Genomic DNA, 27,680 nt, shown 5'->3' with positions numbered 1-27,680 from the left:
AGAATTTGTGGGACAGAATCATCAACCTCTAGCCAGGTCCAGCATAGCCAGAGGGAAGCTGAACACTCATCACATGGCAATTCTGAAGCAAGTCTGTTCCTCGCCAGATGCTAAAACACTGGCCAATTCACTGCAGTCAGGCTCCTGTGGCCTCATTACCTTGATATTTGCTTTTAGTACTAGATCAAGATGAAAACTGGTAGAAAAAAAAAAAAATTGTTTAATTGGAAGCACCACAATTTACTTTCAGATTTCTGAAAAAACTGTATTTTGGTATTTCTGTTTCAATAAAGTTTTCCAGTATTCCTGCAAGCACCACAACTTTACTTTCTCTGATCCAAATATTCTGCTGTTTTCACACACATAAAAACATCTCCCTGAAGTGAAACATGGCCTCAAGACACACTAGCTCTGGGTATGTCCAGTTCTCTCTCTCCTCCAAAAGAACATCTCCCTGGTGGTGCCCTGGAGCCACAGGACTCGTGTACCTTTTTAGGCACTTCAGCGAAAAAGAAGACAGTGATGCTTCTGAGGAAACACAGCCAGAAACACAGCCCAGAATGGAGAACCAGACATCCAAGCCACAAGTCACACACAACAGAGCAGCAGTTTAATTAGATCCAACTCAATACTCAATAGTCCCAAAGATGTGAGGGTCCCGCTTTGACAAGCAGGAAAATACTGCTCTGTGTTTTTCCAAACTCAGTATCTTGTTTCATTTTCTTTTTTTTTTTTTTCAAGACAGAAGAAAAATAAACGCTAAAAACAACATTGGAATTTCACTAGAAAGAAAAATATATTTTTGCAGAAATTATCTTTTCATCTAAAAGGCCAGAAGTAAAATGACTGAGCAGCTATTTTCAAGTTAATTTGGGTTATACACACACTGATAGAAGTGAATCTCAACTTTTCCAACAACTATATGCATACACAGCTCACTTGGATTTACTTTACTGAGAACAGAAGTGCTTAAACAATCAGTATATGGGTAATAAACTACAGTTTTATAAGCCACATTTATGAGTAGAATACTCAGATATGTAATAAAGGAAGAAAAGATGAGAGTATCTTGACCTTTAGATAACAGTCCTGAGGAGGGAAAGTTAACTGCAGAAGTTTTAGCAACATCAACAACCAGAGGATTTCAGATGAAAAGAACTGTTGTATATGCATAAGTAGATAAAAAAGATGGCCACCATTAACTCCATGCCACCCAATTGCTTTCAACTTTTATATAGATACAACCGTAGTTCATTTCTGTACAAGTCAAGCAAAGTAGAACATCCATAGAGCAGGAAATGAAGTTTTATTTGTTGCACAAAATAAATCAACAAAAATGTAATGTCTGTTGATGACAATGAAACCACTAGCATATGCACTGAGCACTCTGATCTATTCTGTCCACCAGATGCTCCCTCCTTGTGGAAGGCTGGTAGAAAGAATTAGAGACTTCATTGTGGCTTAAGCAGATTTTTCTCATGCTGTTAAGTATTTTTCTAAAGTTTTACTGCAAAATCTTAACATTCTTCACAATTGTAAGCAAAAAAACTAGGATGAACAACCTGTAGCCCACAGGCCATGTGCAGTATGGCAGTACAATTCACCTAGCTTGCTGCCTTTGGCCTCATCTCCTAAAAGCCTCAGCTGCGCTCCAGATGACTGCACAGGAGCAGGCAGCCTGCTCCCCATGACCATTTTATCTAGAAGGCTTGTAGCCTCTCCCCCATCATATAATGAGCCCATATTTAAATGCATGCTGGGAAAAGGGATGAAGAGTTTCCAGGAAAGTCAGCCACTTCCCACTGGCACAACAATGCATTTACCCCACAACCCTGTCACCCTACATCTGAGGAACATATGGGAAAGAGGACTGTCAGGGACATGCTGAATGAATTGCAGAGTGAGCAGCACACTCTTGTCCACCCTCTTTCTCAGGTCTTCATCAGGCCCTGCTGGGGAAAAATTGCAGGGCGGAAAGCTTAAACACCTGGAATCCAGCAGAGATGCAGGAAGGCATTTGGACTTGGTAGTGTAGGTTAATGGTTGGACTGGATGATCTTACAAGGTCTTTTCCAACCTAAATGATTCTATGATTCTAAGGCAGAGGCTTCCAGAAGGCAGCAGAACCACATGCATATACAACACATGATCTTCACCTACAGAAAGTGTCCTAGAAGCCATGAAATATGACGCTTTTCTGCCACTGGCAGCGGGGAACACCAAACCCAAACCGAAGATCAGCCCACCCACCCTAAGCACTGGAACACAACTGCTCCCCACAGTAGACTGTTGAGCAGCACTGACTGCATTGATCAGGAGACCACGCAGCTCACAGAACTGTGTAGAAAAACACTATGGTTCTTTGAAAAGTAGTCCCTAATTATCAACACAATTCTAAAATATCAGGACTAATGCGCTTTGGAACTAGTTCTTAGTAATTACACATTACTACTGCAGCAGCAGCTGTTAGCTCATTTCAGGGAATCTTACACTGACCTGAAATATTGAATAATGCTGACAGGCTAACAGGAAAGGGTGGGGGTGGGGGGGGGCACGACACCAAAAAAAAAAAAAAAAAAAAAAAAAAGTGCTTTGCTGTCTAATGAAACCAAAAATACATTTTCAGCTTTAACTGAAAATACTTGCAAATTAAATAACTCCAATCAATAGAGCCCTTTATGTGACAAAAATCTTCCAGAAGAATGATTCATGCATATAAAATAAAAAAGGATAAAGCAGCTGTGTGCTATTCATCCTCCAAATAGATGCAATGCGTAAAGACTTATATTGAAAATTAAGGGCAACACCTCACAGCGTTCTGGGCTCTTTATACCTTTGTTTTGACAGCCCTGCTAGACACCAGGTAGCCCAAAGCCGATAGGTGCCTCGGTAAAGGAAACCAAGTGAGGATCCTCAGTAAGCCAAGGTGATGGCCTCAGGACATGGTTTCTTAGCAAGCCAGAGGCAGAACCACTAAACAAACATGCCGAAGAGAGGAGAGGAGGGGAAAAAAGAAAAAAAAATTTAAAATATTTTCATATTTCTCAATACAGGGATCACATTTGTTCCATTTTCTCCAGAGGCAAAGAAATAAATATTTACAGTAAAGTTCATGCTTATTTAACAGTTGGAGTTAAACTAAGAAGATGACCGAGACAACTGGATGGTCCAGGATATCGCCAGCAGCACAATACATTTTCCCTGAGGTTCTATGGCCTGTAAAAAGGTAAGACAGTGATTTTTTCCTTAGAAAAGAAAGTGCACATTTAAACCTGAACATTTCCCCATTCTTTTGGAAAAAAGTGCAGCTCGCTGGGATAGAGTTTATTATTACCCATAAGTGTTCAGAATAAAACACAGTCTACATCAGTTGTGCATCGAAATTATTTAGCAGGAACCAGTCTTTAAGTACAGGTATTGTAAGGTAAGTCACAAGCAATAGGTGAATAAAGGGAATTTTTCTGCTTAAGTTCAATAACGGTACCTAATAAATTATAATTGAATCACACCCTTTCAGAGAAAATACCACTCTTTCCAAAAGGAACAAGCTATAATTTCAGAGTACACTTTGTACTTGAAAGAATTAAGAGTATTTTGTCTTTTGGAATTTTAAGATGCTTTTACCAAAGGTGGATAAATTACAGGTTTTTTCCACTACAAAATCTGTAATCATGCCCATTCTGAAATAGTAGGTTTTGCTATAATGAGGAGCTAAAATACATTCCAACAAATTTAACTATGCTTTAATCTATCAACAAATGAGGAAAAACTACTTCCTCTCCAAGGAAATATTTTTAAATGCATTACCTCACCTTGTTCCCCATTAAACCATACCAATCCAAACTCTTCACCCGACTACATGAAACAAAGCTGGATTGTAGGGTCCTGATTTGATGTCAGCTGGATTGGGACAAATCTGGAATTACTCCAAAGTAAATCAATTGAGGTACTCCAGACCTACGCCAGGGAAAGCTGAATCAGAATCTGACCCTAGACTTCTAGGAATTATGCCAAAGATTGTATATAAATCCTTTCACCCTATACGTTGGAACAAAGATACTGACTATTGGCATTGTGTTTCCTTGCTGTAAGTAGGTCAGAAAAAAAGCTAAGTAAAATCAATAAAGGTACAAGGATTACTCTTAATCTTTCTACTTTATACACCTGTATCTACACAGCAGAACAGTTTCTCTGTACTTTATAAAGAGAAATACACCACTTGTTAATATCTGCATTTGCCTTAGTAAGTCTATTTTCTGGAATATAAGTGAGGTTGTGGTATGTGAGTTTCAACTCTTAGATCTACCTGCCCACCTGCAGAATTAAAATAAATAAATACTTCTGTTGGTTTCTATTTTCAGTAATCAAGTCTATTGAACAGACTAATATTGGGGGGTTTTCCTATAAAATTGAAAAACACCCAAAGGTCTGCTCTGAAATGCAATTCTGTAGCAATAGTATTGCAGCAACCACTGTTTGCTCCTGTGCAAATGGGTTCCTTTCCAAAATTCAAGAATACATACCATAACATCCCCCCCAATTACCAATTCACCAAATTAACCACAGCAAAAAAGAAACCAAACAACTTTTTCTAGCTGGTGCGTCACCATGAACAGTGAAGACTTATGCTGCAACACCGTGAAAGCAGCCGGCACAGGTTTGAACCCTGAGCTGCATAACAGTAAATGCAACTTGGTCTTAGACTTGAAATTCAGTTTCATCCAGGACGTACAAGCCAGCTTCCGCTCTCCGAATGCCTTAGTCCACACCATAAGGAAGGGATGGGACTGTGGCAGGGAGGAACAGGTCTGCCGGTTGGCTAACATGGGCCAGTTGAGTTAGTTACCTGCCCAGGACTATCCTGCAGCACAGTTCCTCAAACAGATGAGCTTTTGTATCATCCTCTTAGCTGTCTCCATAGTCTCCCAATATATAAAGTTACAGATACAGCATTTGTATTATGTTTTTAAGTGTTGGCACTCAGGATACTTACACATTTCCAAAATCATTATGTATTAACGCACAAGTTTCTGGCAAGATGTTCTATTTTTCCTTCCTAATTTTGATGCCATACACTTGTACATATCTGTATGTGACAGGCAGTATCACAGAAAGATTAATAAGCTTAGAAGCATGTGTCATTGTATTCAAAACAGTCACTCTGAAGCAACTGTGCAATTACTAGTTTTCTTAAGTTTATTCAAAATGCAATAGTTTGTTAAACTCCATTCTACCTCCATGTATGACCTGCCAAAGCAGCTGTGTTATTTTGGAGGTTAAGAGTCTTTGGAGTGCAAGATACTAAAAGCATGAGATACAGAGACAGATTTATCTTCAAGGAGACCTGTGTCAGGAGTGAACTTGCAGAAGGCCTGAACAACCAACAGCTCTGTCACCTTTTGGAGGTACCAGTAAGTTTCATGAAGTTTTCTAAAACGTGAGCACTCAAAGTTCATTTTAGAAAACTCATGTACATACACACACACACACACTTTGTACTCATACATACCCTAGAGACAGTAAATAGCTTCACACAGGTAATCTCATCCAAAAATATATGAGCATATGCAAATCACTAGCATTAGTGGGAGGTATTAACAGTTTTTTCTATTTACTAACCTGTTGACTTAAGAAACATATCTCATTATGTTCTAGTGTATTCATATTCAAATCCACCACAACTTTGAAACCCACAACATACTCCAAAGTTCTAAAACACAGGTTACAATGGTCATGACTGCATTAGCTCTCATACTTTACTTTCTATGCCATCCATTTCCTTACTAAGATGTTTGTTTGCTACATGTAGTCCCTTCAATTCCCTAGCAGCTCAGCCACTTAAAGAGTACTGGATACTATCTATCCTAGCTGATACAGAACAAAACTCTTACTTAAATTTCAACAGTGCGCTTTCTAACTGGTGCTTTGCCAAAAATTCAACCTGACATTCAGTTTCCAAGTTCATTTTGCAGCCTAGAAATCCCTCACATATCTTCTTCCCCTTGTCTCTCCACACAGCAAATTCAGCTGATTTGATCTATAAATATGAACAACTATAACATTCACAATCTTAATGTAAACCTTCTAGAATATAGCTGTACTATGTAGTGTAGTCTGGGGTCTGCAGTTTTATAGCGATTACAGACCATGTGAAGGTGGGCCATTAAAGAACTCCAGAAGAAAAAATGGTGCGGTTTATTTGAGGGAAGGAAGGAAAGAAGTTAAATACACATTGACCACCATTCAGCTGGGCACATGTGACAGTGCCTGCCCAACAAACAGTCAGAAAACAGCCCTGCACTGCTATCACTGCCTTACTAAATGTGGAATAACAGTGAAATTATGACTTTGTAAAGCAACTGTTTACCTGTGTACTATGTGTTATTTGTATTTCCTGTCCCAACTGTTCCTCCTTATCATCAAGCAATAATGAAATGAAAAAGATGGGAAGCTGCCTTTAATACGCATAGATAGATACACACAAACATACGTGTAAAGAACCAGCTTTCTACACTAATGCAGCACAACAGGTAGGTCTGCTGCCTCCTCACTTGTTAAGTAACATCATGATCCGCCAAGCAAGGGGATCTACAGCAACAAAGTAGGAAATATGGAACGACAGTTTTAAATGAGTAAAAGAAACAACATCAGCTTCCTCCAAGACAAAAACTCTTCCCCTTCACATGGGCAACACTATTGAACTGTCAACTTTTGAACTACTTGACAGGCAAAAGTGCAAATAACAACAAAAGTGGGATATGTGTGGATGTTAAGTGTCAAAGAAATGTGTAAAAGGGTGCTCAGAAAAGTGAAATTGTATTGCAGGACAGAAGTCATACAGAGGTGAGCACAGAAACATGATGACCCATGCAGAAAAGAGAAGCACCTGCTTTTGGTTAAAATAAATAATACAGATTTTGTTAACACTGGCATTTGGCATTGGTTTATAAGTTCTCACATGCATGACTAAAGAGAAATGTGCATATTTGGGGGTCAAGTTTACTGGCTGTTGGCATACATAATTTAATTTCTAATCTTTTTTTTTTTTTTTTTTTAACTAGAACGTAACTTGCCAGTGGCAAGTTACAGTCAAATACCAGAATCAATTTTAGGGAATATTATGGAAGCAAAAATAAAAGAGGAGTGAGGGAGAAACACAGAGAGAGAAATGGGTTAAAATGACTGTTACCCATGCCCTATTTGATAACAATAAAATATTCTCAACAACATGCGAGTTTCCACAACTCAGAAATGGTGAAACACGTCAGCCAGGACATACTCCCAGCACAGTTTCAGCTTCTACACCAACAAATCTCTATTCCTAATACACTCCAGTTCCAAGGAAAGTCTCACAGATTGATATCTAGCTCTTTTTCAGAAACAGTAGCCCATGTGCAAAAAGCTCGCAACACTTCAGTTTTCAGTAAGTGAAAATAATTATTTTTCCATCAGCAATGATAGTATTAAGAAACATTATATGAACATTTGTTGATTTAACACTAAGTTTTGTGATTCTGAATTCTTACCATGTTATTTCTCAACCAACTCAGTTTTGAAAATGGACCCAGTCTGCTGCTTCACTCTATGTTGAGCTGAAATAGTGCATTGACATTCATCTTTGGTCCTCACCTGATCATGCAGCAAACTAATTAAACACACTAATCCAGAGCAAGCAAAGAAATCCAGCAATCTCATCACCTTTTGAGGGCTGGTTCTGTTTTCTGTGAGATTAACAAATTGTCCAATTCACCTCATATTAAGACAAATGCCACTATGTGGGAAGAAATAGGCTAAAGCTGGAAGCAAGACGGAAGGCACTGAGTGAGCTCCATCAGCCAGGTAAACTGAAGGAAAGACAACAAGAATCGAAGCAAAAGACTCACAAGCCTGAGAGGAGCTGCTGATATTTTGCTACTTTTTGTCAAAATCATATTTTACAGAACTTGGGAACAGTGACAGAGGAAGGGACCTAGCATGGAAGGGTGAAGAGGTTACAAAAAGAAGAGGAATTGACTTCTATAGCCAAGTATCAAAGCACAGTTATAGCTAAACTGAAGCTCTCAGTAGAAAGAAGGAAGCTAACTAGGAAGTCGATGCCCACATTTTCAGTGTTTTAAAAAAAAAAAAAACACTTCAAAATAAAAAAAAAAAAAACAGGGTAAGAAAAAATAAGGGAATAAACAAAAATGAAGGGGTGAAAGTAAAAGAGATTAATCTAAAAGTGTCTGCCCAAAAGCCAAAGGCATTAAACAAAGCACAAATCAGAAACACATGTGGCATAAAGCACTGATTTCTGCTGAAACAGTTGATCCAGAAAACAGCAAGCCCCATATACATTTATTTTAGAAGAAACCCATGGAGTAACTGTGCTATAGTAATCTGCTCTGAAGAAAAAAAAATAATAATTTTCAAAGCATAGGAGAACACAACAATATATTAAACTACTAAGAATGAAATGACAGCAGGATTTCCCAAAAGATTCATACATATAGAAAACTACTCCAACATATCCAAAATTAGGATTGTATCTTTCCAAAATGTGGCATCCTGACAGGGTTCCACCAAAAGAAATGAGAGATTTCTCAGCTAGTCAGGTGTTCCAAGGCAAACAAATGAAAATTCTTCATGTAACCCTCATCTGATTAAAAAAATGTATTTAAAATTTCCTGTAAAGCCTTAAAGGATCACTACCCACTACCCCAAAAAAAACCCCCTCTCCTTCACATCTACCAGGTGGCTTTAATCTCTTCTCACCTAACCTATTTGTTCATTTGGCTGCCCCAGCCTTCCTCCAGGTACTACTCCTACTTGTGTTATCCTTTCCTCTTGTTACTTGAGAAATGCAGAACATCAACTGGAGATCTGTCTAAGACCAACTAACTTAAAAAGGCATGCTCCAAATGTGTTCCTTGCACTAAGCTAACAGTCTCTGCAGCTGCAGGGTTGTTTAATGTATGACCTTTCTGTAGGTTGTTAAGTGAGGTACAGAGCTAGTGCCACACAGGCATTTGAAAAAAACCTCGGCCTCCAAACCTGGGACGTTGATTTGGGAGTTAAGGTGAAGTTCATATGCACTTATACATATAATTAATTAAAACATTAATGCATATAACCCATGTTATAAAAAAGCAATGAGCCAGTCTAAGCCAATATAGCTGAAGAGTAATAAGACGACAAATAATATTTAATTCTAAATATTTAAATTTTAGAAAAGCAAAAAAGCAGTTTAGAATAAATCACAAGAAGCTTAGTCCATAAGCCTGAGAAGGACCGACTGTAGGAATATACTAAAAAGATACAAAGTACTACAAATCATGACAAGGCAACTAGGGAAACTGAAGTCTTGAACCTCAACAAAACCCCAACAGTTGACAGGCATTATTACTTCTGAAAGAAAGTTGTTTTTAAACAGCGGTCCTCCACCAATATAGCAGCTAGAAGGTAATACCTCCATGTCAAAGTAGCTTTACAGCTATCAGCTGATAGATAAAAATCATTCTGGAAGCTTAAATTCTGCTTTCTTACCATGTAAACTTTTTCCTGAACCCTTGGATAAGGGTAACATACAAATTTAGTGTAGTCTCAGAAAACACTAGAGGGAAGTGATTTTATAAAGGAGAAGAGGGGAAAATAAAAAACTGGTGCTTGCAGCATGTCCATAATTAGATGTTTTGCGAGGTGACTACTGTCACAGACATGCTAACTATGAAAAGCAGAGAAGTAGGCATTCAGTGTGGGTTAGACAGACTTTCTGAACCTGGACAGCTGGAACAACTTCTGAAAAAAAAACCTCAACCGGTCTATTGGGATTCACCATGCTCCTAATCTGAGACCACACCATGGCTGGCAATCACAGAGTATTGATTCTATTAACAACTCACACAAGACAACTGTTCTCATTAATTTCAGTTAGCAGCTGGAGCACATTACCATGCTCCTAGAGTACATTTTCCCTTTAGTTTCATCCAAAAGGGATCCAGCTCATTAGTTCCAAGACCGCCCCACAATGGAGGTCAAAACACAGTAAGTCTGGACAACCAGGAGATTTCTTCAAGAGTACAAACTTGATCTGAACTACACCACAAAGAGGTACACAGAGAAGGTCTTGTTCAGAAGACAACAGGCAAGCTGAGGAAAGGCAACATTTACTTACCAGGTACTACTACTCCAGCTGCTACAGGCACCAAAGGGAAAACTGTAACTACATACACAGCTCCTAGCAGTTTCCTTGCCTTGCAACACCTACACTGGCACAGAGCCATACCCTTGCCTTGCATTCTCTTCATTACAATTATAATTCACAAAGTGCATCCATTTGAACACAAAAAAAACTATTGAAAATCATTGGTGTTATACAATCTCTATCTTTTGTAATAATGACTAGGCTGATTTTGACAACATTCCTCTTGAAATGAGCTGCGTTCAAAATCTGTGCTCCCTAGTAAGAATATAGCCCCAAATACATTTTTGACTGCTTTTCTGTTCCTGAATCTGCTACCACAGTAAACATGCCTGACGCAGTGTACTTGACTTCTCTTTTTAAACATGTATAATGTTGACATTTGTGAGACTAAATATTTCAAGGAATGAAACTAGCAAGTTTTAAATAAGCATTTAATTTTCAGCCAGCTGGAGCGAGTGTCTAGAATACAAGCTGGCAGAAAGAAAGGAAAACATATCTTATTTACATCTTTCATGCACATGTGTACTGTCACGATAAAAAAACTGGGAAAATGTTACAACGACCGGAAAGTTCAGTTGCAGTGGGCACTCATACATTCCTTGTCTTGCTCAGCTGTCCACTGTTTGGCTGCTCAGAAAAGCATCCTCCTAGTCAGATCCGTCTCACATAAAGAGTCACATGTATTCTCAAGATACTGAGACAATTCATCACGCCCAGTCCCTAAGGGTGTTTTCAGGAGCTAGGTACAGCACTGCTGATGAAGATGTCACCCTGTATTGCACAGCACAGAAAGCAAGAGTGCTTACTACCCAAAGTCTTGTTGTTTAGCAGAAATACCTGTGACAAGTGACAAGTGACAAATGGAGTCCCTCAGGGGTCCATACTGGGACCGGTGCTATTTAACGTCTTCATCAATGACACAGGCAGTGGGATTGAGCGCACCCTCAGCAAGTTTGCAGATGACACCAAGCTGAGTAGTGCAGTTGACACGCCAGGAGGACGAGATGTCATCCACAGGGACCTGGACAAGCTGGAGAGGTGGGCCTCTGTGAACCTCATGAGGTTCAACAAGGCCAAGTGCAAGGTCCTGCACCTGGCATGGGGCAACCCCCAGTATCAGTACAGGCTGGGGGATGAAGGGATTGACAGCAGCCCTGCAGAGAAGGGCCTTGGGGGTACTGGTGGATGAAAAGCTGGACATGAGCCAACAATGTGCGCTTGCAGCCCAGAAAGCCAACCGTATCCTGGGCTGCATCAAAAGAAGCGTGGCCAGCAGGTCGAGGGAGGTGATTCTGCCCCTCTGCTCTGCTCTGGTGAGACCTCACCTGGAGCACTGCGTCCAGCTCTGGGGCCCTCAGCACAAGAATGATACGGAACTGTTGGAGCGGGTCCAGAAGAGGGCCACCAAAATGATCCGAGGGCTGGAACACCTCTCCTTCGAGGCCAGGCTGAGAGAGTTGGGGTTGTTCAGCCTGGAGAAGAGAAGGCTGCGGGAAGACCTTATTGTGGCCTTTCAGTACTTAAAGGGGGCCTACAGGAAGGATGGGGAGAATCTTTTTAGCAAGGCCTGTTATGACAGAACAAGGAATAACGGATTTAAACTAAAGAAGAATAGATTTAGACTAGACATTAGAAAGAAGTTTTTTTGCAATGAGGGTGGTCAAGCACTGGAACAGGTTGCCCAGAGAGGTGGTGGAGGCCCCATCCCTGGCAACATTCCAGGTCAGGTTGGACGGGGCTCTGAGCACCCTGATCTGGTTAAAGCTGTCCCTGCTCACTGCAGGGGGGTTGGGCTAGATGACCTCTAAAGGGCCCTTCCAACCCAAAGCATTCTATGAGTCTATGATCTATGATTCTACCTAAAAGCAAGGCTCACTCACCCAGACTAAGCACTAGGATTAGGTCAGGGTCGCCCCTCTATCTTTGCCTGCAGACAGCACACCAACACTGAAGCTCTCCTTGGGGCCAGGCACAAGCACAGAAGAAATCAAGCGGGACCACTCATACCTTCATAGTAATCAGTTTCAGACATTTGAAATCAGCATTACTTAGCCCTGAAAAAGACTTCAAAAAGAAATATGCTGACAAATTCACATGAAAACTGTCCAAAATTACTAACATGGTAACAGACAGTTAGGCAAGCAAGCCAGCTATTCAGGTTGAGGCAACACCATAGCAGTGGAAGGACTTCTAGAGTATTAAGAAATGTGCCCGCAGGCATCTTTGAATAAATTCACAAAGGCAACTTCTTCTTTTGCAAGCAGAATTACTGCAATCTAAAGTGTCAGATACCTTGCTTTTAAAGACTTTTCATATGAAAGTGCTTAGTAGAAAAAAAATAGGTAAATTACATGGTCACTCTTGCTTGCCCAGCTAGAACATATGAATATTAATCCAGCTTTAAGCAAAGCAGTTCAGTATCTCCTCTTCAGCCACTCATTTGAAAACACTGGAAATACAAAGACGACAAGTGTCTGAACCAAATGCTGCAAGGCATTTTCTAGCAGCTATTGCAGCCTGCCTTTACTCTGCTGCTTCCTCTGTTGAACAAGTCTTGAAAAAACATTTATTAAACTTACATTTGTAGGACATGGTATTTCTCCCTTAGTAAGGCAGTATCCTTGAAAGAGAATCTCCTACCTAAAATATTTCTTTTCACATCAAACAATTCATAGAAAACACAAGAACTCTTCAAACTGGAATTCTTAACCGAAAATGGCATAAAACCCAACCAAAGGCTCTGCCAAACCTTCCTAAACCTTTGGAAAAGAATAAACTCTACTTAAAGTCAGATTTACACAAAGGAATTTGTTTTAATTAAAAGTAATATGGAAAACTGTTCTTGTTACTTGTATGTACTTATTTGTATACATGCACACACAGAAACAGATAAAATCCCCTTCGCTATATTAAGTAAAAGCAGCATAAACTGGCTCTTTAATGATGAATTTCATATTCATCATTAACCTGAAATTATAATTCAACACTAGCTGATGACATAGTTTGCTTCCTGTGGGGCAGCTCTCAATAGAATCTTCACCTTAAACTTTGCACACAATGTTGAAACTCAGTATCAGATTTACTGAACTAAAGATAACACTATGAAAATGAGTAAGTACCAAATGAAAACATTTCAAAAATAAAGACCTTGAGCTCCTACATGAGCAAATGAAAAGCAGAAAGGTAGGCCACTAAACACTGTTTGTTAATCCTCTGCTACAGGTCTCACCATATTTTTGCTGTCACTGAACAGCACACATACACGTTCAAACAGAAAAACCAGCACCACTTGTCCATACAGCCACACACAACTGAAATACTACAACCGAGGTGAGAAGGTGAAAGACAGCAAAGCACTCCTTCAGACCTGGAGCTAGCTTTACCACCTAAGCAAACACTTTATATAACTGTACCCTCAAACACAAGCCTTCTGTCTTCACTTTCAAAGGCCTTCAGAACCTTTCTGCACACCCTATCTACCATCTCGATCACTTCCCAGTCAAGATCAATTTCTGCTTTCAGCATTCTTTGATGACAGTCTCCACTGATTGTCAGATAAGAATGTGTCTGCTATTCTGACAGTCATGCTTGTGGGCTGCTCTCCACTGCTTCCACAAAGTTATTATACTCCTTCAAAACCTTCTTTCTAATGCCTCATAAGAGGAACAGTGCTTAATTGTCTGTATACTGATCCAAACAACTACTTGGTTTCCCTGTGCCCCTGTAAGTGCTTGTATCTTACAGCCTTCCCTGATTCCATAATTTGTTATCCTTGGGGTAGAGAGAGTTTTCATCTTCATATACATCAGCATACTCCTGATGCACTGTGTCCTGATTAAAGGAAAGGTCTCAAAAGTGAAGCAGTAATAGAGATAATACATTTCTCCTTGAATCTTCGCATTTGCGTCAGTTCCAAGAATAAAAACCACAGAATTCAAGGTTGAACATAAAGAAGATTAGTCTTGTGGTTAGTTATGTCAGGAAGGTGAAGGAAACAGACACAAGCTTGTCCTTCCCAATTTGCACACACTGGTTTAAGCACAGAGGCACTGTGGCACGGAGGGGGTTAGAGAAATGAGCAAAGAATTTCTAATAGCTTTAGGGAAAAAAAAAAAAAAAACAAACCACCAAGAGAGTTTGGGTAGAAAAGAAAAGAGTGAAGAAGGGTCCAACAGAACAAAAAGGGGAAAAACTCCAGGGTGAGAAACAGCATCAACAGAGGTTTATCAAGGGGATTTCAATTCTAGATAAAAGTCCTGAGATTTAATACATGGAGATAAGTAATGAGAAGAATATAATACTAGAACTTTAACCACCCTCTAAAACAATACATAACGTTCATAAAGAACCATCTCATGGGAGTCAATTACCATGACTTAATTACAAGCCAAGCAAACTTTAGAACCACATTTAAGTGTGTAAGAACACATTTCAAATTGTACTTCCAATATATTTCATGAATTTGATAACATTATAAGCAGTCATACTTAAAACTCAGTGCTGCAGAAGATTACGTTCAGGAGCAACAAAAACCTGGCACAGCTGCATTAAGCTGACAGACAACAAAAAGCAATGCAAAATGCCTCACACCAAATTTCTACTTCAGTTACTGCCATTAACCAAAATCATAACCAAAAGAGAACATACAAAGCATGTTCAATAGAACACCACTTTCATCACTGCAAAGTTCTGTTCCTGATGCACTTAAGTTTAATTTTCATATGAAGTAGCCATATTTATTTAACATTCTTGTTTTGGAAATGGTAGTATCACCTATAGAGAAGGAAAGGAAGGAGGAAAAGCACAGAAAAGAGGGGGAAAAGCAATGACCTTCAAAACACTCAAACTTCGAAATTCACTAAAAATACCAATGATTCTACACTGTGGAATTTGTATATTACTAGGTGAACTTGCCCCTTACACAACATCTCTGCTTAGAAAAGGAGAACGTTAGCATAAAACTAGAAGTTGAGCCATGACTGTCTACTCCAAACTTTTATCTCAGCTGAGGAGAGACAGTGCCAAAAAAACAACCAAACTAACACTGAAACTGAACTAACAATGACACAGCATCAGTGAGAGTAAAGCACAGACGTACAAAACCATTTCCAAAGGGCTAGCACTCTTCAAAAATACATGAAGGAAGATAGGGTTTTTCCCTCACAAAAAAAAATCTGCAGGGTCCACTGGACAACAGTTTGAAACAATGCCGTGTATTTTAATCCCTATACATCTTCAAAATAAACATTCTTTGAAATAGTCCCTTCCCAAAGAACACACTAAGTTGAGGTCAGAAGCTTTATGTTTTGCTCAGGTGAAATTATGGATGTACTCATTAGTGGTTTCACCTGAGGAAGGAAATGAAGGATCAAGTCAATAAATTTTTGGAAACTAAACTAGACTTTCTTGCTCTTTGCTGATATGAAGTTCTTGGCAGAACAGTTCCAGTTAGAGCTAAATTCACTGAAAGTTCATTTTACTACCATTTTCCACAGAGATATTCTATTTCATTTAGGTTTTTTATTCACTGATTACGAAGATTTTTATGACAATTGGTTTTAGCCAAGTACACTGTCACACTGGAATTTAGAACACAAGAATTTATCAAAACAGTTTCTTTTTATGAAACACTTTGAAATTTCAATTTAAGAAATAAAAGTCAAGCTGTCAACTTTTTAAACCGTATCCTCAGAAAACAGCATAAAAGTGTTTTCATTTACATTCTTGTTAGTCAAAGATAATCTTTCTATGGCACAGACCCAAATTTTACCCTCCTGAGTGTACATACCACTGAATAATTTGTTCAAATGTCAGTTGCAATTTTCAAAAATCCTTTCTTGCCTCTGAATCTTAAACATCTGTAACAAATACTTGTTTTGAGAGTGCTTTACATTCATGACACTTGACCTTTTGCTGTATGCACCACAAATTTTAAGTTTCAAATACCATGCAAGCAGGAAATCTGATCATTCCAGCAGTAGCCATCTGCATGGTCCAATATCAAAATAGTTCTGGGTTGCACAAAGTCATGGGCTACTAATCTTTTTCTGCAACTTCTATAATTAGTTGTAATTTGCTGCTTCTAAAACACACTTCTCATGGAACATCTGGCCTCAAAATCTTACCTTAACATTGGAAAAATACTTTGCATTTGCCTGTTGGTGTGCATACACGTATATATATGCACATATGCACATCGATTAACTACAGAATGTAAGCATATGCTTTGTGGGTGGCATACCTAGGACTAGAGATTTCCACTCCAGCAACAAAAGCCTTTTAGCTCTGGAACTGTAAAAGGATATTACAAGAAATATCAAACATAATGGAAAAGCGTTTTCCAATGTTCTTGCTGGCTTATATCTAATTATCGATGTTAAATGTTAGCAGCTCATCAAGCATCCCACTGAACACTTGAGAGCCTTGCACAAATTGGAATTTTCTTTTGCATGATCCTTAATATACCTGGAGGACTCTGTTGAAATTGAAATGGGAGCAAAACTTTAAAAAAAAAACCAAACACCAAAAAAACCAAAGAACATCCCCCCCCCCCAAACCTGTCTAGAGTTAAAGCACCACACTGACTAAAGGAACAAGTTCAACATTAACACAACCAAGTACTTTTTGTCAGCTAAATTACACATATAACAAAATCAAAACACTGCATATTTCAGCTTCATTGTGTCGGAAGGAAATCTTTCCTGAGCCTGTGAAACGGTGTAATGAACAAATTATTGCAACTAAACAAAAAGCCCTTTGAGACCCTTCCATGTAAGGAGCCTTCCAAGTACACTCAAGCAAGTACTGTAACTTCTAAAGGAAAAAGAGAGAGTTGCACTCCAGGATCTTTAAAGCACACCTTCAATAATAACAACACATCTTTTCAAAAATGCACAGTGGTGCCACGCACAGCTGCCTCAAGCAACCAGCACTGCTTCTTGGGAGGCAGAAGCTGGAAGCATGTAGCATGCTCTTGAAATCCATTTGTTGTCTAGTCATAGGAAAATTCTGGCAGAACACTATTAACATGCTTTTACATCCACAAGAACACCACTACAGCTAATAACGAATTAAAAATATGCATAAAGGAAGATACCAGCCATGATGGGAATAACAGTACTAGCGGCTCAGAAAATAACGGGGATCACAACTTCACATACCTAGTTCTTCAGGTGGCTTAAAAGAAAGTGACCTATAGAAGCTATTATTTTCAGCAACCTCTCAATGTTAGAAAAGCATTCATCGTATTTCTTACCTGAGCTCCATCCTTTAATTTCAAGATGCATTCCATCGTATTGATAGTGATGACAACTGGTTCTGATCCCAATTTTGTCCATGGCACATGAATCCGAAGTTCATGAATATGCCCACTTAAAAAAGTAAATGGTAGCTTCAGCTCCTAACAACAACAAATAAAGTGGTTATACTGAAACATATCAAAATTCAAGACAGATCTGTAACTTAAAATAACAAGGTTCTATGACAAAACATAAGTCAAAAGTTACTCTCCCTCCCCAAATCAGCAGTGTGCCATGGGTTTTGGCAACTGGCTTCATAATCGCATGCATACTTATGTTACAATTAGCCTGTTTGAAAGAGACGTCTGGATTACCGTGTCCTTGATAACAAAAGACAGTTTAAAACCACCTCTCTTGCGTGACGCTACTGCAAAATATGTCACTATTCAAGGGACAAGTAGAAATGAACCAGGTGAAAGTAAATACGTAAACTGATATGCAACCTGCATTATTCTGAAGAACACAAATTTGGAATTAACACTGACAAGGCCACAGCAAGGCAATTTCTTCCAAAATATTTTAGTACTTTGAGTTGTAAGAGCTCAGTGCTCTTAAGATTGGCCACAAACAAAAATTAAGTCTGTACAAAAAGCTATGACACACTTACAACAAGACGACTTTCAGTAAAAAAATACAGAGTTTTTATTTTTTGTTAGATACATGTTTAATTGGTCCCTTTATTTTATGTAAGTACAATTTGTACTCTTTTTTTTTTTTTTTTTTAGAGTTAAAATAATGTTAAAGGTTAAGGAAACAAGCCAAACAAAAGATTAGAGGTCAACACAAAAATACTAACTGAATCAAAAATCACTCCATAAAGCAAAGATTTACTTGGTGCACTTTGACTTACAAATTAGAATTTCTCTGTGTTATACAGAGTGAATCAGGTAAAATGCTTTCCATTTTCAATACTTGTAATAGGAATTAAAACAGAAGTGACATTAAAATGGTTGTATTAAAAAAATATAAAAGCGTTAAGGTTACTAAACCAGACACTCTAAATTAGGAAATGCCAGAAGTAGAGTTACAACTGCTGTTGCAATTTGACTCTTGGCTCATGTATTTTATGATGTCCTTTCTAAAAACATGATGTCCTATCATTTCTTTTGCAGAACCCCTATGTAATTCAATGATCAGGATGGAGGCACTCACTAGAGAAGCAGTTAATCTAGTTTTCTTGTTGTCTTTTTATCCACAGTATTCAAGGGTTGCCCCATTCACATCACACTGCTCAGTAAATACAAAGTTATTAAATTCTTCACTGTCTAAAGCCAGACTCTGCCTCACCAAGGCCTAACTCAGATGCCACAATGCTTTAAAAACTGGTGCAAGTCAGTCCAGAACCCCTAATAAATGCTGACACTCCATCCAGTCAATGCATAGAGCAGACAACTGTGGGACAGCCTCAATGAGCCAGCTGCTACATGCAGCTAGTTGGCAGGAAACACAAGGTGCAGGGGTTGAGATAAATTCTTTGGATCTCAGATAGGTAGCACTGGACAGCACATTGGATGCCTTCATGTACTTTGAATCCAAAGGGTTAAAATTTCCCCAGTAGCCTCAGGAGTTCTCCTGGGAAGCATGAGCTTAACACTTATCAGACAGAACAGCCACCTGCAGCTAGAGACCTGGTCGGAGGACTGGAAATCAGATTTAAAATAATGGAAATAAGTGCTTAGTGCAAAGGTAAAGAAACAGTATTTGATATTATGCCAGAATTTTAAGTCAGCATCCTCAATACTAAGTATTCTAATGATGAGGCTTCAACAATGGTATATCTTTTCTTACCTTTCTGATCTCCTATCCTGACATTTTTGGCTACAAAGGTTTAAAGTTTTAATTGGGGGAAAAACCAACAGATGTCTTCACTTGGAGTCGCTTAGAGCCTGGTGTTTGGGTCTTCATCTTAGATGCTGGGAACTAGAGGTGTGAATCTTGTCAGGGTGAGAAAGGAAATGAATCTAAGTCTCCTAGATGCTGGGCAATAGCTTTGGTCATTAGATTCTTAACTGTTGTGTTTCTTAGTAAACTCAGGCACATAAACCTGTGTTCAGAACTTCAGAATTTACCTGGCAAAACTGGGAAACCCAGGGCTTGAGCACCTTTGCCCCTCAGCTCAGTTTAGTTAGTTACATGCTTCAACTCAGTACTCATACGAATGAGTAGGAGTTAAATACAGAAGGTCCATGAAACTCTGAGGTCAAGCAGGCAAGTTGCTAAGGCATTTCAGATACACACATCTAGAAGTGGATCCAGAAAGCCTGTTTTCCTGCACTACTTGATCCTAAACTTATCCCTGCTCTATAGAAGTTCTACATGAATAAAATTTGAGGACACTTGGATTTTGCATTTAGTACTTGACATATTATAAAGCCTACCTACAGAATATTTCTGTGAAGCTAGTTAATGTCATTATTTGCCTAACATCTTAAGACTGTAATTAAATCTTAGTAATATGTTTTGAAAACCCACTAAAAATTTTTATTTAAGTATCTACCATGTCATAAGTTCACAGTTGCACACTACTGCAACTGTGACAGGTTAGCATCCCGAGATAGCCTCTAGTTAGTCACCCAAAAGAGAAGTTAACCATTCTTATGCATGAGTACCTAGCACCAGAGACAAGCACCCTCTCCATTCTATGGCTGACACTTCTTCAGCCTTTCTACTGGTACTACAAAAACATTCATCTTGCATCCAAGAGCTAAGATTAGATGCAGTATATTCACTGCTGACAAAATCTTCAGAGAAGACAACTACACAAAATTATAGCTCCTTTTTTTTTTTTTTTTTTTGCAAAGTACAGCTTTCAGTTTGTAAATTAGTTCTTGGGTTTAATGAGCTTTCATGAATGAAGTTTAAAAAAAAGAAAAAACCCACACCTCATGTCAGGGAAACTCTTGACTCCTAACTCAGCCACGCTTACACAGAATCACATCTAATTTCAAGTCCCCACTCCAAAAGACAATAGTTGTAGACCTTGTCATAAAAACAGTTTGAGGAAAATTGTTAATTTGTTTTTACAAAGTGTTTTTTCTTCATCTCATTCATAAATATACGGAAGGATTTTAGCTAAAAACCTCTCCTAAAAATTCAGCCTCAGACTTACAATCAACATGAATAAAATTTTAATCCAATTTCAGTTAAACCACCAAAAAGCAAGTACTGAGCAGTTTAGCTACAGATGGTGCTACACTGGTCATACAATACATGAAAGAATACCTTATGTCCCACAGCTCTCTGGGGGCCCATGAAAATAAATGATCAAGAAAATGTGCAATCTAGAAATACATTACAACTTAAGAGACAATGCTTTCATGAATCAAGACAGTGAACTATGACTATTAACAGTAATAAATGCCCTTTCCAGACTAGCAGATATGTAATTTTTTATGTCACTCATCAATACCACAATGTCCATTTAGATCCTGACTTATGCTCACAAGTGTAAGTTAAGTTTACTTCAAAAGGCATTCTAGAATAGGTATTTTTTCCACTACTTGCTGGATGGCTTTAACATATTCTCATTTTTGCCTAGCTAACTAAGATACTGAAAGAAACTGAACAGAAGTTCAGTTCATCCTCCAAAATGAAGTGATACAACCAAACGCACAGCATATTTAGAAGGCACAATTCTTCTTTTTCAAAGGAATTTAGATACAAATGTTGTCTGACATTACCCTAGTTGCACAAGCAAGTTTCCTTAAAGCAATGCAAAGAAATCTTTGTTGTGTTATTTCAGTAGACAATGTAAAACAAATGCGTGCCAAATTTAGTAACTTGTTCATAATACAACATAACAAAGACCATTATTCTTCTTCCTTTCCTGTGCAATCTTTCCCCTTTCATTAAGTACTGCATGAAATCCTCAATATATCTTTTGTACTTATGACTAATTAGACTTTATGGTTTAGATTTTACATTTGTGTCATATAAATCCTTCAGAAAATTATGACATCTGAAAACAGGCTCCTGGGCTTGACACATAAATAACTGACTGACATCATGCAAGACCGCAGACTAGATGATCATAATTCCCCTTTCCCTAACAATCTTCCCTTGCTCTAAAATATAGGACTCTCCCAAACTTTGGGGTGATAGGCAAGTACTGTTTCCTCCACATCAGTATTAACTCCAATACATTTTCTTCACATTCAAGGCTCGATTTCACAAGTAATCCAGTGGCACATAATACAGACACTTACAGTAAAGATATTTTAATGCCCTCATTTCCTTAAAATTATTTTAAGTACATTCCAAATTCCTTCAGGTATGAAAAGTCCACACTACAATAAAACTCAGTAATCTTTAGATCAAGTTCTCCTTTGTCTTCCAATCAAAAACCACTTCATCTTTCCCTTCTAAGTTTGTAAAACAACTAACATAATAAGCTACGATGTTATGGAAATATACACAAGCAGCAAGAAGAGCTCACTGTGTATCTTATCTCTCTGCTACCACTATCTCAACAGAAACATTACACACAAGCTAGTTAGCAAGTTCATAGGTAGTTCTGTTACCTCCGCTACCATAGTGACTTCACATAAAAGTTGCCAAAAGTGCTTAAAAAGCTTTTCCATAAAAGAATATTTAAATATAATATTAAAGTTGAATTATAAAATACTTCCTTGAAGTAGTTTTTGTACAATATGCCAGTTATTATGCCTGGATGGAAAATTTCTTGGAATGCTTAGTAATTGAATCATCCAGGACAGGAAAAAACCTAGTACCAAAATTTTATTAGATTTAATCTTCAACTAAAGATTACAATTATGAAGTTAACTGGCTATTCAAAAGAGTGACATAATTATGTACAAAAGCTACATTGTACCTAGAAGGTCAAACCCGAGTACAAACCAGTACTCAGCTTTCACTACAGAACTGGTATTGTCAAAAAAAAAAAAAAAAAGGCGGGGGGAAGGACAAAAACAGAGTTAATGCAATAACATTCAGCTTAATATAATGAGAGCCTATAAACATACATAAAAACATGAAAAATATTTTCAGGTACTAAAAATGTTCTCTTTGGGTTTGATAAATCTTTTATGTCAACAGCTATATTACATCTGATTTCATAAGGTACTGGTTCCAACTTGGTCCCAAAAATAGTTTAAAGTAACATTTTATAGAAGACAGACAGCAGTTCCTCATCTGTTCTTTGCAATTCTGTTTGGTGGCCTGGAAGAGCGCAACATGACATGGGAACACTAACATCAGCTGAAGTGCAAGGAGTGAAGGGAGAAAGCACAGACTTGTTCCCAGATCTGTTTTAAGATGCTTTGTCCAGGTAGTTTGGCACCTATGCTAATGTTCCCAAATAATCATGTGTAGTTCCACAAAAGCTGGAATCCTCTGAGAATGTTTAAGACTCCAGACAATAATATCCAGGGCACATGCACTTGTATCCAAAGCCTAAAGCATGAAATTAAGGCTGCGCTCATGCCAGATAAAGAGCACAGAACCATGCTGGGGATGACAACACAGGACAGAAAGGATGTTAGAAGGCAAGAGCAGTGGAAGTGATCAACTTTAGATATCATGGATCCATTCAGGCAGAGAATCCAAATAAAATAACATATACTGGTAACTTCTAGAGACTTCAGCTTTTCAGGGGAGCTCCCTGACAGCTGCAAAGGCTTGGGCGTGCCTATTACCACATACTACGTACTCAAAAGAGTTTTGCTGAGCATGCATAAAGCAGCATCCCTTCTGCAAAAAAAGAGCAAGACCCCCTAAATAATGTCTGTGGGTCTAGGGAAGTTCCAAAGAATAATAAAAGTCAAATTAAGATCACTACATTTCACATAAACACACAGACAAATAATGTAAAAAAATTAATTTGAGCTAAACTTCGTTTTCATCTCATATTCACATCCCCATTCAGGCTGATAAGACACGAGCACAGGTATATATAGCAACAATTGCCTTTACAAGAGCCATGACAGCAACAGATTGCACTGGATATTTAGGTACCCAGCTGATACATAGGCAGACAAAGATGAAGCCAGGGTTCACCTACCAGCAAACTGCAACTATTTGAAAGGGAAAAACACAGATGACAGCAACAAAATCCTAACAGAGCCAGGTAATATAGCAAGTTTGATATCTCCATCCCAAGTCATCGTTTGTTATTAGGACAAACTTTCTCCCTACATGGTGTAGCCCTGGAACAGTCTACCCAAAGAGGAGGTTTTCACAACCAAGACAGGAGATTTCAAGACTCAACTGGAGAAAACCATAAGCTGCTGGTAACAGCCCTGCTCAGAACAGGATGTTGGACTAGATGACCTCCAGAATTCCTTTCTGATCAACCCCTCTTTGATTCCATAATATATACATTTAGAAAAGCTTTGAATAGTCACAGGAGGAACACATCCGACACAGCTGCAGTTTAGTATCCACACATCAGCTGTATGGGCAAGCTGTACCAAGAAAATGACAAAACAAAAGGACTTGAGATACAGGGGCCAGCAAATACCTGAAGGAAGACAAATCAGGTTCTTTAGGGCAGCACAGAAAATAGGACAGGATCTCTTGAAAGATTGTCTCTTCTTCCAGAACAGGATCAGAGATACTTAATTAACCATAAATATTTCTTTCACATTTTAAAAGGTCTCCCCTGACAGAAACCATGCAGTCTCCTCAGCCTACTCCAATGCCTCATAATCTGATTAAAACATGAGAAGAATTTTCCTTGATGTCCAATCTAAGTCTCCCCAAGTGCAAATTATTCTGTTCTTTCTTATCTCATCCATATAACTCTTGCCCTATCTTGTCTCACCTTATTTTATTCAAAATTAAAAACACATTCCTTGTCTATTTTATTCTTCTTTCAGTGCCCATATCATCTAAATCTCCCATTATTTTTTGCTGCATTTCTCTCAGCTCCTTCAGTTGGACTACATCTGGACACAGGACTCTAGCTAAGACTTGCTACACCATGCACAACAGAGAACAGCTTTATCTCACACACTCAGCTCCTCAAGTTGTCAACTCAGATAAGCATAGAAGGAAAGTTCCTCCGCTAAGACTTCATATTGACAGCAGGCTCCAAATTCTGTATCAAGTGTTTTACATGGTCAAGCTTGTCTTTTTAAGGCTAAGTTTTACAGAGCCTCTGATCTAATCCACACAAACCAGCTGATCAAATCCATCCCTCGGTTACTCTTAAAGTTTAGATACAACTGGAATGATGAAAGCTGGAGTCATAAAACAATATAGAGAACACAAATCTGTGTTTAGTATGCATAATTAAAAAGAGATCCTATTTGATTTTGTGACATTTTGAATTAGTTACTATATGCAATTAGTAAATATGACTGGAAAAGCAATTTATTTAATGTTCATACTGTAAAACAATGGTTACTGAAAGAAGAAACATGTCCACAAAAAAAGCCTTTCTTTTCACACCCCATAACTTACAGAATATGCAAAGAATTACCATTCATTACTAAACAAATGGCATGGAATTAATGCAAGAATAACTAAATGCAGGGGGAGACAAGGACTTGCATAAGAAGAAAAACTGTGTGTACTAAAATGAGTATTTATCTGTGCAGACCAATGTAAATTATTTAGTCAACTTCTTTTAAATCAAGGATGCAGGCTGTAACTACTGTAAACATAACATACCTGTTCAAGTACATCCAACTTCAATTCAAGTTTACTAAGTACAACATCTCCTCCCCAGAGTGACAACTGTAGATCCGAAGGCTTCAAGTTCTTTATGTAGCGATTCACGTAACTCATCAAAATAGGAGTTACATAGGACTCCAGCATTCTGGAAGATTTCTGTATTACAGGTCAAGCACTAGGAAAAAAGACAATGAGGTATTACTTATAAATCTGTCAGCCTAAAGTTCAATAAAGCAACAGTCACATTGTTCAGACATATGAAAAATTATATTTCAAATTCTGCTTTCTAAACATACATGTCTATATGTAGAAATATATATAAAGATGAAATATATACCAAGATGAAAGCACATCTATTTGCATTTATGAACTTCCAGCTTATATACATATATTGGAACTCAAAACTGGCTTGCTCACTGTCAAAAGAAAAGCCAACTCAAACCAAGAAACAGAGAAGAAGGAAGTTGAGCAGTCTACCATGCTTTCATATAAAATTTAAGCGACAGAAATCCTGTCACTTTTAACAGATAAAGGTCCATACTAAAGCATCACCTTAGAAACACCTCACCGATCCGATACCTTGAGCATGGTGCACATGGCAAAAATGCCAGCTTCGTGCCACCCTTAGCTCTAGGCAAACCAAAATCCTTCAAAACCCAGGCTGAAGTAACATTACCACTTGCCACCGCTCCCCTCCCACCCCCCACCCTTTCCAGCACCCCGCCCTCCCTGAGGAGACCCTTCCCCACCCTCACCGGCGCCGCAACCTCTGCCAGGCACCCCCACGAAGCCGGGAACCCCCCGCCCATACCTTCGGCACACCCCTCACACCTCCCTCCCCCAGCCCCACGCCCCCTCAGGACCCCTTTACCTGCCCCTCCAAGCACCCCGAGGCTCCGTGGCCCCCAGCCAGCCGCCGCCGCCGCCCTCGCCGGGCCGGCCGGGCCGCGGGAGCCCCGCGCAGGCAGCTCTGGCCCCGGCTCCGCCGCACGGCCACTTCCGGGTTCTCCGCCGCGTGTGCTCTCCTCCAGCGTCCGCCGCCTCCGACGTCCTCAGCCGGAAGGATTTGAGGAGAGCACCGAGGCGGGGCCGGAAGTCGGGCTTGAAGCCGGAGCGGAGGTCACGCGGTCTGCCAGGAGCGGAGGGGCGGGAGGGCGTGGCCGGGCGTTGCGCCGGGGCGGGGCGGTGGCGGCCGTTAGGGAGGTGGGCGGGGCCGGCAGGGAGCGGGAAAGGGCGGGGCGGCAGAGCCGTTGCCCGGCGCGGCGCAGGGGCTGCCCCCCCGCCGAGGGGCGGGTTCCTGAGGCAGAGGAGCCTGAGGGAGGCCTCGTCGGTGAGGAGGGCGGGCTCTCACCTGCAGCGCCGTGAGCCCCTGAGATGTGTTGCTGTTGGTTGTGTGGCTTCAGCCAGCTCCAGCTCCAAATTTTGATTCACGTTATCTTGATGAGCGACTGTTTGGGGTACATCTCAGTGATGGTGAACATGTTGGTTGTGTCCAGTGTCTTTAATAAAGACACGTTTTCCATTTTTGCTTTTGCATGAAGTTCTGCTTAGGTCCTGAATTTCAGCATTTTGCATAAGAGAAGACAGTTGCTCAGAAATACCTTGGATTATCTGTGTGCCCAGAGCTCTACTCAATGTGTTGATCACAGAGAAAGCCCTCCCCAATAGCCCTGAGTCCTTTTGGGGTTGCTCCTGGCAGCAAGCAAACGCCCCGGGCCCACATTTGGAGGAGCATGGGTTAATGGATTCCTCGCGGGCTGGCATGTGGATGATGTGGAAAAGAGTGTGGGCCCATTTTTTTTCAGGGTGAAGTGCAGTAGGCAGTACCTGTGGGCACTGCTTTGGTGTAGACAATGAATAAGCTTTCACAAAGGCCTCTGATTTGAGTTTTAAAGAAAAGCCTGGGATATGCTTGTTCAGTTATATATTCCTCCTGGAACTTTGAAATCATGGAATCATAGAATCATAGAATGCTTTGGGTTGGAAGGGACCTTTAGAGGCCATCTAGCCCAACCCCCCTGCAGTGAGCAGGGACAGCTTTAACCAGATCAGGGTGCTCAGAGCCCCGTCCAACCTGACCTTGAATGTTGCCAGGGATGGGGCCTCCACTACCTCTCTGGGCAACCCGTTCCAGTGTTTGACCACCCTCATTGTAAAAAATCTCTTCCTTATATCCAGTCTAAATCTACCCTCCTTTAGTTTAAAACCATTACTCCTTGTCCTGTCACATCAGGCCTTGCTAAAAAGATTCTCCCCATCCTTCCTGTAGGCCCCCTTTAAGTACTGAAAGGCCGCAATAAGGTCTCCTCGCAGCCTTCTCTTCTCCAGGCTGAACAACCCCAACTCTCTCAGCCTGGCCTCATAGGAGAGGTGCTCCAGCCCTCGGATCATTTTGGTGGCCCTCTTCTGGACCCACTCCAGCAGGTCCATGTCCTTCTTGTGCTGAGGGCCCCAGAGCTGGATGCAGTGCTCCAGGTGAGGTCTCACCAGAGCAGAGCAGAGGGGCAGAATCACCTCCCTCGACCTGCTGGCCACGCTGCTTTTGATGCAGCCCAGGATACGGT

General features: G+C 39.8%; 1 protein-coding gene across 5 annotated transcripts in view; it reads right to left on the bottom strand.

The window, feature by feature from the left end:
* VPS13B (vacuolar protein sorting 13 homolog B) overlaps positions 1–26,025 on the bottom strand; it is a 482,687-nt gene extending 456,662 nt beyond the window's left edge. For 4 of the 5 annotated variants that reach the window (XM_075705900.1, XM_075705902.1, XM_075705904.1 and 1 more), the window contains exons 1-3: positions 25,988–26,025; positions 25,114–25,291; positions 17,439–17,582 (exon numbers count right to left, since the gene is read on the bottom strand). In XM_075705900.1, the coding sequence (XP_075562015.1) occupies positions 17,439–17,582; positions 25,114–25,260 (291 nt within the window). In that variant the 5' untranslated portion in view covers positions 25,261–25,291; positions 25,988–26,025. The remainder of the gene's footprint in view (positions 1–17,438; positions 17,583–25,113; positions 25,292–25,987) is intronic. The other variant, XM_075705903.1, reaches the window with a different exon arrangement.
* Positions 26,026–27,680: the final 1,655 nt, after the last annotated feature.

This window comes from Pelecanus crispus, chromosome 2 (genome assembly GCF_030463565.1).
Source record: "Pelecanus crispus isolate bPelCri1 chromosome 2, bPelCri1.pri, whole genome shotgun sequence".
NCBI lineage: Eukaryota > Metazoa > Chordata > Aves > Pelecaniformes > Pelecanidae > Pelecanus > Pelecanus crispus.
The sequence above is the reverse complement of the archived record's forward strand: the minus strand, read 5'-3'. Positions and strand labels throughout refer to the sequence as shown.